Below are 13,618 nucleotides of genomic sequence, written 5' to 3'. Positions count from 1 at the left end.
TTGTGTATCTAAATTCAAAATCATGCTCTCAGAAAACCCCTGCCTGAATTTCTGAGCTGCCTGTGTATATTGGTAAAGTTGATGGAGCTCATCCAAATACTTAGAAGCAAAGAAGTATCACTTAAACCCTGAACTGTCCTGAGCTGTTTAATACCTATGTGACATCCAGGCACCATCAAAGGGATTAATGAATTTGCGAATGTCTGTGCCTGCAGAACCTTGTTTAGCAAGCGTGCTGGAAAAATACTTCTGCTGCAGCTAAGCTTCAGTGTTTGATACAGTGATGGTTGGGCCTGGGCTGCATCCTCTTTTCTCAGCATACTTGCTGGTTTCACTAAGGCCAGGATTCAGGCCTTGCATGCTAAGGAGAGAGATGCAGAGGGAAACAAAAAAAGCATAATTAATACTTTGAACTAGTATTACATCAAAACTCATGTACTAAGAATTCTATCTATACCTATGAAGAGTGCAAAACTTCACAGTCCAGAGCTATGGTTTGTGGATGTGAGCTTTTGATTTTTGTGGGGTGTGGGTTGTTTTTTTTTTGTTGGTCATTTTTTAATGGGGTTTGGGTTTTTTTAATTGTTCTTTTAAAAATTGAATTATGGTACTAATAAGGTAGGCTTTTTGGCTAAAAAAGAAAGCAGCTTGGCAATATACTTGGGCAAATACAGTTCAAGCCAGATGTGACAGTTTCTAGATAATGTGCCTATCTAAATCACGTTAAATTTCTGAATGTCATTGTTGAACCACTCAGATCAACCTCTTGGAGTGGAGAAGGAGGGCCAGCAAATTCTGCCTTGTCTCAGTGACAGAACCAGGCTGTGTTTCTTGCAACTGCCTTTGTTGGAGATGAACAACTACATTCTGTTACCCTTATGCTTTTTTAGGGCTGCTGAAAATAAAATGTAAACAGCTAATCCTTTTTATCTCAGTACAGTCTGAGGTCAAGTTAAAGCTAGCTCAGGCGGCATCCAGTCAATCTGCTGGAGGTTTAGTTAAATCTATTCAAATATAAGGAAGAGTTCTGGAATGGACTGTTCCATGAAATAAAAGTAATTTATTTAATTTACAAAGGGAAAACTAAACAATGACATTTACTCTTCTTTCTTTTCATACTTCCCATACTTCATAGCCTGCAATTTAAAATCACCTTTGGAGAAAGGTGCTTTTTATTCTAGTATATTTTACAATACAGCACAGACATCAAAATTTTCATTGGAGGAATAAGACAGTTTGTTAACACATTTAAATATGCAGACATCCGTTCCAGTCTCTTAAGAACATGTTTTTTGTTTACAACAGAAAAATACATCTGACAACAGTAGCTAGTTATATTACAAGCAAACAATACTGAACTCTGCATAGTTTATACAATATACTGTGGTAATAATTTAATTACCAGTTTTATCCACTATTTACTAGCTGGCCACATAAAGCCTGACATTCATCTGAAATGTGGCATTATATGTTCTATTGGTATTCTCTTAACAGCTTCATTTAATAAAGTATTTTCTGGACAAATGAATTTCAAAATTAAAAGCTGACTAGAATCATGGATGTCTTCACTACAAACATTTAGTGCTTACAATACATTCCTAAAGTAAAGGCAGGTGTCCAATAGAAAACATAGCTGTCAAAGAAAGGAAAATAGTGTGCAAATTAAAAAAGACTGCATTTAAAAATGTGTTGATGTGCAAGTTACAGTATCACCTGTGTATTAATACTAATTGGGAAAAAAATTCTCAGCATAAAATTATACATGTCTCACAGTACGTTCTTGATTGCACATGTTCCACGGCATTTGCATCCATTACACTTCCTTGCAAAAATCAAATACACTGAGTACCCTTAATTAAAACTAAACTATTTTACAATGAGAAATTGTATACATGCTTCAATTAGTGGGAAAAACTGCAATAAAAATAATCAGAATCACATCAGAAATGCTTACTGACTTGTAGAGCCACAGTGCTTGTTAAGTGACTGACAATTGTCAGAATCTTTACAATACACTTACTAAATGCACCTATGACTGACTGTACTGCGTTTAATTCTTTGCTTTTACAATACAGTACATGCATTTCCACCCCAGTGATCCTTATGGGCATACTCAAAATATACCTATGTAAAAGTCTTTTTTTTTTTTAACCTTTTTCCCTATAATACTTAATGCTGCAGTAACTGCTTTGAAACAGAATATTTCCTTTCCACAGTGCATATCACTGTGTTTTCAGCTACTTAAAGGGATATTATATAAAAACAGGATTAGCTCACATAATGCTACAGAATGTCAAAAATGCCTGAAGGTATATTGAAAGCATTGGGAAGAACCCTCATTTTCAGGGTGCCATCTGCTCCACAGGAGAAGATACGATTGCCTTGCACAGTTTCAATCTGGGTGACACCAGCACCAATATTTCTGAAAATGGACTGCTTAGCATGTTCATTTTTAAGTGAATGAATTAAATTATAGCCAGTCAGTCTCCACACCTGCATCAAAAGAATGACAAATGACAAAAGAAGATTAAAATTAGGATTTGTATTTTTTCCCTAATGTTTCAGATTCCTGGCTGTTGTAAACCCTATTCAGCAAAGATAAAGGGTATTTTTTGTCGTCTATTAGCAACAATTACAACAAGTCCAAGAGTCTTGAGAAGCTCCTGATGAAGCATAAGGCAAGACAGTGTAAGGCTACCTTAATGTGGACCAGTGGGTTACTCAGCAGGGTGAAGCTGCCCTGAGGTACCTGATCAGTAGTGCCCCTCCCAGCTTCCCCCCTTTCCCCCTGTGAAAGCTACAGAAATGGACAGGTTGCATTTTTATCCAAGATGACTATTGTCAGCTTTCCAGCAGCTGGAAATGCTTTTATGCTAAGGAATGCTGCAGAGAGTAAGCTGCATAATTAATACGCATACAGAGTGGTAACACAGCTGTCTGAGCTTTCTGTTGTGTCCTAAGTTGCAGGAGCCCTCATCAAGACCAGGCCATGAAGTGTGCAGAGGCACAGAAAGCATCTATTAAACAGTATGCAGTCCAGCTAAAAGGAAATAAATTGCATTCTCCTTCTCTTCACCATGTTCTTGTATTTCCTTCCTTTAGTATTCAGGAAATAAGCCCTTTAAAACAGGGACTGTATTTCTGTTTTGGTCTTTTTTTGTTGTTGTTGTTTGTTTGTTTCTTACTACTATGACATCTCAGTTGCTGTCTGGGGCTACAGCATTGAGGGCAAAAAAACCAGAACTTGGTGTTACAGAAACTTTACACAATGTTGAAGTTACCGAGCACCCCCTGTATTACAAAGAGAAATATCCAAAGGCAAAAGCAGAACATTTTTAAGAATGAAAAATAAAGCTAAGATTTCAGAATCATGCACTTTGCTTTATCCACTTAAAATTCAGTCACACAACTTCAAAAAGGCTGTTTAATTTTCTTTAGTGGAGAACAAAACCTACTTGCTTTAGAAGGATATTAGTATATTTAAGTTTACATTATAAATGTAAGGCAAGCATCCTGTATATCAAATGTAGGTTTGGGTTTTTTGGGTTTGTTTTTGTTTTGTGACCACATTCGTCTGGCTACAGCATGCTGATCAACCTATGTCAATACACTACTTCAGCTAAATACTCCTATACAAGTCAGCTCCTCCGATACCTTACCTTCATGTTGCCTTCTGCTGAGCCTGTTACAAAATAGTCCTCAGAAGGATCCAGTGCAAGGGCCTTAACAGCCGATTCATGTGCTTGGAAGGTGTAAAGGATTTGCCTCTGTCTGATGTCAAAGATGCAGATATATCCCTTCCTACCTCCAGAAATTAGCAGCTGATGTTTAGGTGCATACTGAAGTACTGTGGCACCGTGATCATGACAAGTGAAGGCTGAAGAAGGAGGATGTCAGAATTTAGCAGATTTGCAACTGTAAGTAGCTTTTGATCTTAAAATGCATTTCTTCTACAAATTGTTACCTGAATATTTTCTACCTTGACACATACATCCCTTCATATGGGTAATGTCGTATCAGCTGACAGCTTTTAGCTCTCGTAAGAGCTATATAGATCTAATGCACAAGAAAGCATGATATGCAGTCTAATTTATTTTAGAATACAGGCACATACCTGAATTTAAAAAATTGAGAAAATATAAAATTCATCATATTAAGTTCAACTAAATTCCTGAGTTAAAAAAAACAGTACAGCTGAACTAGACAATTAAAAGTAAATATTAATTACCTTATAGATATATATTATTATATTCTAATTTCCTAACCTATTTTTCATAGGAGCCTTGACTCAATTTCTTTAAAATGAGGCTGAACTTCTGTGCAATCTGCTAGTTTCAAAATGTGAATCTCAGAATGCACCTATTGCTTATTCAAGTACTGCAGTTGTTTGCAGATGTTTATGATGGTTAAATTTTCTCTTTTAAAAGCCCAGGGTATTATATTTGGATTTGTAGGTATTTTTCTTTCATAACACAACATGATATAATTTTGCTTTAGTTCGTTACATAAAGATGAAATTATTGAACTTGGTTAAATAAACACAAACATCTTTTTAAGAATCCAGTCCAAGTGCTGAAAGACAAGGACAGTAGGCAGAAGGAGTTGCTTCTACTAACCTACAGTTGTCTTTTCCTCTGTGCTTCAGCAGAGTACTGGATATATGAATTAAGTGCCAGTTTAAGTGAAGGCCTGCATACACATGAGAGTTCAATAATGCAGCCTTAATTAGTCAGCTGATATTTTTTTTTCAGGACTGTATTCAGATATTTCAGACTTTATTAATACTGTCACAAAACTAGCTTTGTGTATGACCTTATTTCTTCATACTTTTCTATATAGAGCAGATTAACATCATGCTAGAGACTATATAGTACTAGTTCTGGTGCCTGCATTAGTGTGCAACACATATTTAGACCAGTTCCACAGTGCAAATTTTTCCCCTTGCCCCAAATGCATACACATGCTCTATTTTCTTAGTCAATAAGAAGTAGAGGTTTAATTTTCACTGTAGTACTTACCATGTATAAGACTGTTACCAGATGAAACCAAAGTGTCCCAGAGACACACATTTCTGAGTGGGGGGGAAAAAAAAGTTGTTATGGCCTGTTGCTAAGTGATTCATGGGGTGACATGACTCAGAAAGTGTTCACATTTTATGTCAACGCCTAGAAGGTAGAATTGAATGAGGAGCCCTTGACTCTCTCCAGTCCTTGGCGAGCATATTGCAAAGAGTTAAGAGCTTTAATTCTTTCTATGCTCTTTTATGCTTCTTAGTGGAACTATACTTTCTATCTTTAAGATGTGTACTAATCCTAGGTTGTACCAAGAAATTATAGAAGTTGTTCTTTTCAGAGAAAAAGAATTATCTTGCCTTTGCTGAACATATTTCTCCCCCCCAGCAACAGCATCACGTCAAACTAGTTGCATTTGGAATACACCTTGAAAAAACTGGTTAACTGTTGACCACTCCTCACAAAAACTAAATTTGGGAAACAAGTGACTGAAGGAATGATGTTCAAAGAAATCATCTGGCAAGTTCAAGCTGTAACAAAGCTTAGAACACCGAGGCTTAAAGTGTCAGCCACACATTAATGCACAAGAGCTAGCAGGTTAATGGTGAAAGCTTTGGTGAAATTTCTCATTGTTTCTTTAAACACACCTGTTATCATTGGACTGTCCCGATGTAGCAACTAGACTTGAAGAGGTTATAAATGCAAAGTCACTTGTGGTTTTACTGTGGCACTGCCAACTCTATTAAAAACAAAACAAACAAAAAAGATGCAATCTTACCAGTTGTAGTCTGCATCAAAAGTTACTATCAGTCTGATCTCACTGATAGCATAACACAAGCAGTCTTTTAAACAAAGTTTAAATAAAACTGACGGGCAATACAGTTTGAAGCGTCAGAGAATGGAGCAATGGATTAAAAATCCAGTATAAAATAAAAAGATACTAAAATAAGTGAACTATAACAAATCCACAATATAGTGTATCACAATAGTCTGAATTTCAAATTAAGCATGGTCTTCATGTACTGTTAAGAAGCAGTGAAAAGAATTGCAGAGTGTATTTTTGCTAAGTCATGGGGTTGTAAAGTCATTACTGTCAGCTCTGATTTTTAATTTAAACAAGGGTAATGCTGAAGTAGTATTTGTAATTACATTGCAGCTTATGGTTATTGTACAGTTAGTTTTCCAAAGATATATCATTGAAACTCTACAGTTGTTGTGATAAACTATGCCAATTAAAAAGCAGCAAAATCAGAAACATCTCGGTGAAACTCTTATGCTCTTGGCCTGTCTGAAGTCTTAAAGATTTAACTTTCCTCTATAAAAAAAATAAAAATAAAAATTTCTGTTTACTTACCAGATAGGGCTTAGGATTTGAGGTGGTTTGGTTTACTTGCCAAATACTTAGAAATCCTTCACCATCAGCAACACCACACTGCAAGGAATGAACTGCATTTATTAGCGTAACGTACTGCTTACTGGATGCTTACTTCATGACAGTAAACAGCTGACTTCAGGAAAAAATGCACCTAAAACACCAAACCATTGCCTGCACATTAAATATCAACAACAATGATTATCAGGTACAAAAAAAGTAGTTTAGAAGCCAAGTGAGTTCAGTGCTGAATGTTTAATGATTATTTAATTATTGATGCTCTCCTACATACCTAACTCTTTTCTGGAAATGGAGGCTTTTTAAGTGTGGAAGCTTATCTTTCAAATCCTAATGTTAAATGCTAAAGCTTACAGAGGCATCATTACTCCATGACTCTACTTGAAAATGCTTAGTAAAGTAAGATGCATGATAGCATGCCATAAAAACATGATAAGAACAATTATGGAAGGACTGTACTATATCATGAATGATAAAGTGACTGAGTTATATTTGTTAACCAAAATGCATAACACTTAATACTGTATATTCTATACAGCATATTCGGTAAGTATTTTACAAAATGTTTTTAAAAATATTTAGAATTATTTCTTATATTTTCTCCTTTTAGTCAGGTTTCATGAGTCCTGCCTGAGTGACCTCCATGTGAAGCAGTGGGGACAACAAGTACATCTTAATTTCTTACTTAAAATTGAGTCCTATGTGATGTTAAGGTTACAATGTCTCAAAACATAATCAAAACACTAATTTTTAAAAAAAGTTTAAATGAGATTTTATGCTACCTGAAAATAGGTATGCTGGGAGATACTTTATATTTCCAGCTATTTCTTTATGTTGACCTTTGCTGTTTTATAGCTATCTTACAGTCATGCCCAAACTCCTATAATTCACTTTTATGGCTTTTAACTACAATGAATTTAAATAGTTTGTCAGTAAAATGCAGACAACACCTGCTAAAATAACAGAATGGGCAACATGAAAAATGGAAGAGGTGGATATTCCTCCCAATTTCTTTCTTTGTCCACTCTGTTTTCTGCATCTCGTATACCTCAGAGTCATTTCTGGCCAAAGCGTATAGCTCTTTTGTACTCTCTTTCTGCTCTCCACTGTACTGGAGTATACTTGTATTCTTCAACTAATAGGCTGTATTATATATATCGTCTAGGTAATGCATTCTGTCAAAACTTTATCTTGGCCAGAATGCGAAGTGTGAAGCACTTCTTGAAGACCCGTGCCTATATTGATACAAGTTTGATTCTACAAAGTAAGTAAGCTCAGTATGTTTTTTTTAAATGTTTAATTTAAAAAAGTAATCACATGGGAACACAGATTTTAGAACAGGGAGAACAAAAAGTCTGAAAATGCGGCAAATGGGATATGGAATAGTAGTGTAACGCTGACAGAAGAGAAAGGAGAATAAGGGTCAACGTTTATTACAAAGCTTCCATATGCAGCCAAAATGAATGATATGATACTGCTTATGCCATCATTCTAGGACAGCTTAACAGTTTTGTGTGTCACCAGTTAAAACTGTTTTAGAGGTTCACAGCACAACCAAATGTTTCCTTATGAATTAAAAAAAAAAAAAAAAAAAAAAGGAAAAATCCTAAATGTTGTACTTACCTTATTGCCCTGGGAATTGAAATACATTCTTGTAACCCTGGCATTCCCAGCCTGCCGGAAGCATACCAATTGCTGTGGCCTTGTCCACTCAAACATTCGAACGCTACCATCTTGTGCTCCTGTAAGATCTAAGATTAAAAGATAGATGTTCATTAATACTAAAGTATTTTATAGAAAATTATCTATTGCATACTAGTAAGTGTGATTCACTTACAATACTGATGGACTGGATGTGAAGCCATTCTCTTGACGTTATTCAGGTTTCTTTTAATAAGCTTCATACAAAACAAAAAAAAATTTAAAATAATTTTGAAAAAAAGACACAAACACACTGTTCAATTTTTTTTATACTACTACATGGTGAGTGTCCCCCAGTTAAAAAAAGCCTGTTAAGCTAACATTATTTGCATCTAATTATGTTTAGTTGCATTGTAGTAATTAAAGCCTGTTTATAACAGCTTTTTTAGACATGAAAGTTCAAATAGTATTATCTTCTATTATACAAAGAATTTAAGTAGATGCTGATGTGTGTGCTCTTGATATTAGTCCCTATGCGAGAACTTAAAGTTTGGGATTGTTCTGGTTTTGGTTGGCTTTTTTTGTTTGTTTTGTCCCCAGAAACTCCAGGTCCTACCTCAAAGCACCCATAAGAAAGAGAAAAACCTGATTGTCCCATTATTTTCTATGTCACAATAATTCTATGCCACAATATACAAGAAAATGCTTAGTTTGGCCTTCTTTTTGGCCAGGTCTTGGTCATTGTAGGCCTTTTATATCAACATTGAATTAACAGTATGATGACTAATGCACACTAAGTCTCTCTACTAAATAATATGCTAAAAAATGTACCAGTCTCCTGAGCTGCATGCAAAAAAAGTACTTACCACACCAGCTCCAGTGCTAGTTTGACCACTGCCTAACCATGGCATAGATGGAGATGGTTGTATCTGATTCACTCCAAAAGATGGTGCAGTTGACTGAGTTAGTGTTGTGGTAGAACCACGAAAGTCAATATCATCAGAACTGTAAAAGAACAGCAGTGTTCTGCTTTAAACAAATGTTTCTTTGCTACCAATGCTGTTTGCTTGTCTCATTGTCAACAGCCTAATGGCAGTGGGTAGAGGAAGTGATTATAATGAGACTATAAATTGGTAATTCCTGCACTTACATTGTACAAATGCCTTCCACGTGCTCCAAAGCTATTGGTGTTTAACCTCAACAGATGATCCTAACTGTGGTAGACAGATGTTGAGAATATAAGCTCTCTTGAGAAGAATATTGTTGGAATATTCCTGACCTATGTGTCTATATGTATATCTATTGTATGCAACGGAGTGTGGTACAGATGAGTGCTTGCTGCAACTGGTACGTTCACAGTTCTCAGCGCAATAACGGAGGAGACAGTAATTCAGGCCAATGCATTATACAACTTGCATCAGCTACCACAACTAGCCTCAACACTGCAATGATGCAACTGCAGTGTTTCTAACGTAGCACTTCCTTTATTAGCTTATGTACTGTGGGATTTTACTTCACTGTGCAGTGCAGACATGCCTAAAATACTCAAACTCCTCAAAACCTTAGTTTCTCCGTGTGTAAAACACAGACAGTAATAATTCTCTTGCCTTCCCTCACTCCTTTGTAAAGCAATCTGAAACCTACTGAAGAAGAGTAATTAACTTTTTTTGTATGATCCAGTTGCGCTTACGCAGGTATTATATATGCAGCCTCACAATAAACCAATACTCTTAATATAACCACAAAGAAACAATCCTACCTTTTAGACTCTCTGTCATATTCTTCCCCGATCCATATAAATGACTGAGCAGCCAGTAGAGCTGAAATATCAAGTTCTTGAACATCATGTGTAGATGCCAAAACAATTTCATTGCTGTTTGCCTATGCAGCACAAATAGAAAATTTATACTAACTATAATTAAGACCTTTTTATTACACTTGCTGTGGTATTTGAGGCTTACCTTATTAACTGCAAATGCCATTATCATATCTGATTCTTTGTGAATGATTTTTGCTTTTCCTCCAGGGTAGCCAAGATCTGCTTCAACCTACAAAACATTTATAAGAAATCTCAATTAGCATGAAACTCCATTTTGTAGTGGTACATTCAGACTGCAAAAATCTATACAAAATTCATGCAAGAAAAGTTCAGTGGCCTCAGCATTGTTTAGGAAGCTAAACTTTAGACTCCTCATATTCTTTGGTGGTCTAGAAGCCAAAAGTTGTATTTAAGTGTAAGAAACACAAAGTTGTGTGTGCAACACTATTTACAAGGTGTTCACTCATCCCAATTATCAGGACATCCAAAGTTAATTCACTGATTAAAAGCCTGCCACACAGACTACACAGAACATATAGTTTCTGTTAGTCACATTAGAGAAAGAAAAGCCAGTTCCACAGAACTTTTAAGAATGTGCTAGAGGTTTGGGAGAAGGGATACTACCTTGTTTTTGTGATCTTCTGCTACGCAGTTTTGTTTGACCTGCTCCACACGATCTTCTACAGACTACATAACATCACACAGTCACAAACACAAAACACATGCACAAACAAATATAAAAAAAGAATGAAACATTCCAAACTAGATTTTAAAGGCCACTCTGTCAGTAAATGATGACAAATGTATTTTTAACTTTTTATAAAAGGCACAGAAACTAAGACAGGAATCTAAACAAACTCACTTAAAATGTAATGCCTCCTAGATGAACACAAAATGTATGATATAGTAAATAAATGGAGGAGTAATACACACACAAACTCCGTACTTACAGGAATTCTTAAAGATATTAAATAGTATACTTATTTCTCACGGTACTTATGTGTTGGTTTAAATTTTCAGTTAGAACTCATTACAGTTTTAACTGGTACAATTCGTAAAGCCCCATATTATATATTACTGTGTAATATTACTTTTATATGTATATATTACTCATGCATATATACATATACACAAAGTAATAGCTCGTTTAAATTTCTTTTTCAATATGACACACACAAAAAATTATATGAATACTCAAATTTATTTACTTATTACCGTTATCGCAAATGTTCTGTTTCTTTATTAGGACAGTATTCAAATACATAAAGGTAAGGTGAGGTATGTCTTGTCTAAAAATATTCGGTTCAGTTGATACTTCAATAAACAACATGACAGTCATGTTGATTTAGAAAAAAAATCCAAACACTGTTAAATGAAAGAAAGGAAATTGAAATGCCAACAAAAAAATTGAAAGGAAAATTAAAACAAAACTGAAGAGACTGAGGAACAGTTATAATTGAGCTTTCTTTTAAAAAAAAGTTACATCCTTTGTTTACCTCACTTTGCTTTCTTTTCTTTGTGAATATGTATCTTATGAAAGTCTCCTGAAGAAGTTCTTGCTTCACAAGAAAATGCCAAAGCCTTTTTGCTGGAAGAGCTGAATAATCCTTTGATCTGGATAAAGCAGAAAAAAAAGGAAAAAAAAAAGCTTCAGTGTAATTAAAGGTGGACAAAAAAAAAAAATTAAAGAAAGACTCTGAATGACTTTAGATGAAATTCCAACTTGAAGAAAAAAAACCAACCCAACCAAAGTTTAAGCTCTAATTTGTTCAAGGCAAATATCAAGAGATACTTTTTCCTTGCATTGTTTTAAAATCCACATGATGTTACTAACTTCCAAGTACTACAGTTTAATCTGCTGACTTGCATTTATGTCTATATTTGCACTCTAAAAAAACTGCTTTTATGTTGGAATTATGCTGGCCCTACAGAATTTCCTTACATATTTATTTCAGTATTCAAAAGAATTCACAAATATTTAGCTCATATATGAGCCAAATAAAATTCATTGCCTCATATTTGAGGACAAATATTTCTAAAGAAGCAGTGCATGTTTGTAAGAATATTTTAATAAAATTCTATAGCAGTATCAACCACACAAATCCAAAGTCATATATAGTGAGCAAACCTAAAGTTGTATTTTAGTATGTTGAGAAAAGCAAGCTATTTTTGAGTTGAAAACGTGGTTCACTATCTGTATTTAAAGATACCTGCAAGCATGACATTGGTTTAAACACAGGAGGATTGGCTTTACAAGGACCGTACTACAACTTTCTTTCTCTCCTCCTCCTAACATATACACGTATTATATAACTCTTCTTTTGTTGCTGAGGTAGGGTGGGAGACAGCTGCTACTGGAGGAATAGTAAAAGCGGTTGAATAGGGTCCTCCCAGCAGGAGCCATTGCCCTTGATTTGTAGTCCTCCAAACTCTGCTCTTTCCTTCTTATTTTCCTTTCTTGCTGCAGTTGTGAAAGGTGCAGCAGAGTAAGTAAAGGCTGCTGCAGGAGACAGCTGCATAAGAAGGAACACAGGGATGTGGGAAAGTGGTTTCTGTAAAGCACTGGCTAGAACTAAGATCTAGCCAACCTTCACCTGGCTGTTTAACTCTAGGTGGAAATACTCTTTAGTATTTCTACGATCAAAGAATGTGTTTTTTCTAGGAAAAAAATACTTACTTGAATGGTGTGTTTTCAGGTTCAATCATTGCTTTATTGCGGAGAATAGCTGGTCCTGCACCTACGCCAAGGTCACTAGGATAAGTATTGATGTAGTTTGGCGGCGGGCCTTCAAACTGGTCCATTCTATCTTGAAGAATCTGTTCCCAGTCTTCCAAATTTTTTATTACAGCAATGCCCAATGGTGATGTTACAGGCAGATCTAAACAGAAATATTAATAAAGTAAGGCTTAAAGAAAAAAAATCATTTAAGTTACAGTGTGTATAAAAAAACAGAATAATACAACCATCCAAAAAAAAATCTTGAAAGGAAATGTACTTGTTAGCAATTGTAAAAAATAATGTATTAAATTATTTAAATTTAAAAATGAAAATTAAAAAGCAAAGTCTGACAGAAAGCCACTTATATAGAAAACTAAAATGTAAAGTGGAATTTAACATACCAGTGAATTCCAGACCAGCAATGGGAAAGAAGTTCTTAACATTGTGCAGAACTAATTTTACCATTGTCAGATGCAGAAGAGCCCAGCTGTATAAAAAGAATATGTTTAGTTGTGTTAAAACAACACTAACACAGTTATCTGCAGAATATTTTTCTCCTTCTATCAAATACACATATTAGAAAAACAGTGTAGATGGTTCACTGAGTTTTACCAGACACATAGAGGAAACTACTTATATATCAACTATGCAATATAAGGGTGCCTCTGAGGGCACCTTGCTGTAACACATAGCATCCCCTTCTCTCTTTTACAAATCCTAGATTATTGTACTCTTCCCCCAGATAAAAGAGTGTGCGTGCGTGAGCCTCTGCAAGACTGAAAAGTACAAGCCCCCTGAAACACCTTCTGAAATTCTCCATGAAATCATGATGAATACAGACAAGTCGTTACTTGAGTCTGGCATTCATGGCAGAAGCTTTCACACTGAAAGAGTCTTGCAGATATTAAAGATACAAATCCTGTACAGAATAGCTCTAAGGACTAATGAGAGACTTGAACACATAAAAGAGCCATCATTTTTCTCCATTATTATAATGCTGAGGTCATCCACTTTATTTCATTTTATCTTGCAACATT

At 35.2% G+C, this 13,618-nt stretch overlaps 1 protein-coding gene across 7 annotated transcripts in view; it reads right to left on the bottom strand.

The window, feature by feature from the left end:
* Window positions 1–13,618, bottom strand: part of DMXL2 (Dmx like 2) — an 80,778-nt gene that overhangs the window by 22,508 nt on the left and 44,652 nt on the right. For 2 of the 7 annotated variants that reach the window (XR_012043693.1, XR_012043692.1), the window contains exons 31-44: window positions 12,983–13,068; window positions 12,540–12,741; window positions 11,359–11,476; window positions 10,487–10,549; window positions 10,005–10,091; window positions 9,803–9,924; window positions 8,910–9,048; window positions 8,240–8,300; window positions 8,026–8,153; window positions 6,367–6,444; window positions 5,660–5,751; window positions 5,019–5,071; window positions 3,660–3,877; window positions 248–361 (exon numbers count right to left, since the gene is read on the bottom strand). Coding sequence is in view for 5 of the 7 variants with exons in the window: in XM_072869191.1 (XP_072725292.1) it covers window positions 2,284–2,493; window positions 3,660–3,877; window positions 5,019–5,071; window positions 5,660–5,751; window positions 6,367–6,444; window positions 8,026–8,153; window positions 8,240–8,300; window positions 8,910–9,048; window positions 9,803–9,924; window positions 10,005–10,091; window positions 10,487–10,549; window positions 11,359–11,476; window positions 12,540–12,741; window positions 12,983–13,068 (1,657 nt within the window). In the remaining 2 variants the exon portion in view is untranslated. Of the gene's footprint in view, window positions 1–35; window positions 362–1,065; window positions 2,494–3,659; window positions 3,878–5,018; window positions 5,072–5,659; window positions 5,752–6,366; window positions 6,445–8,025; window positions 8,154–8,239; window positions 8,301–8,909; window positions 9,049–9,802; window positions 9,925–10,004; window positions 10,092–10,486; window positions 10,550–11,358; window positions 11,477–12,539; window positions 12,742–12,982; window positions 13,069–13,618 lie in introns of those variants that run through there. The other 5 variants (XM_072869191.1, XM_072869192.1, XM_072869193.1 and 2 more) reach the window with 4 other exon arrangements.

Source organism: Ciconia boyciana, chromosome 8 (assembly GCF_034638445.1).
Source record: "Ciconia boyciana chromosome 8, ASM3463844v1, whole genome shotgun sequence".
In the NCBI taxonomy this organism is placed as follows: domain Eukaryota; kingdom Metazoa; phylum Chordata; class Aves; order Ciconiiformes; family Ciconiidae; genus Ciconia; species Ciconia boyciana.
This window is presented reverse-complemented; position numbering and strand designations above follow the sequence as displayed.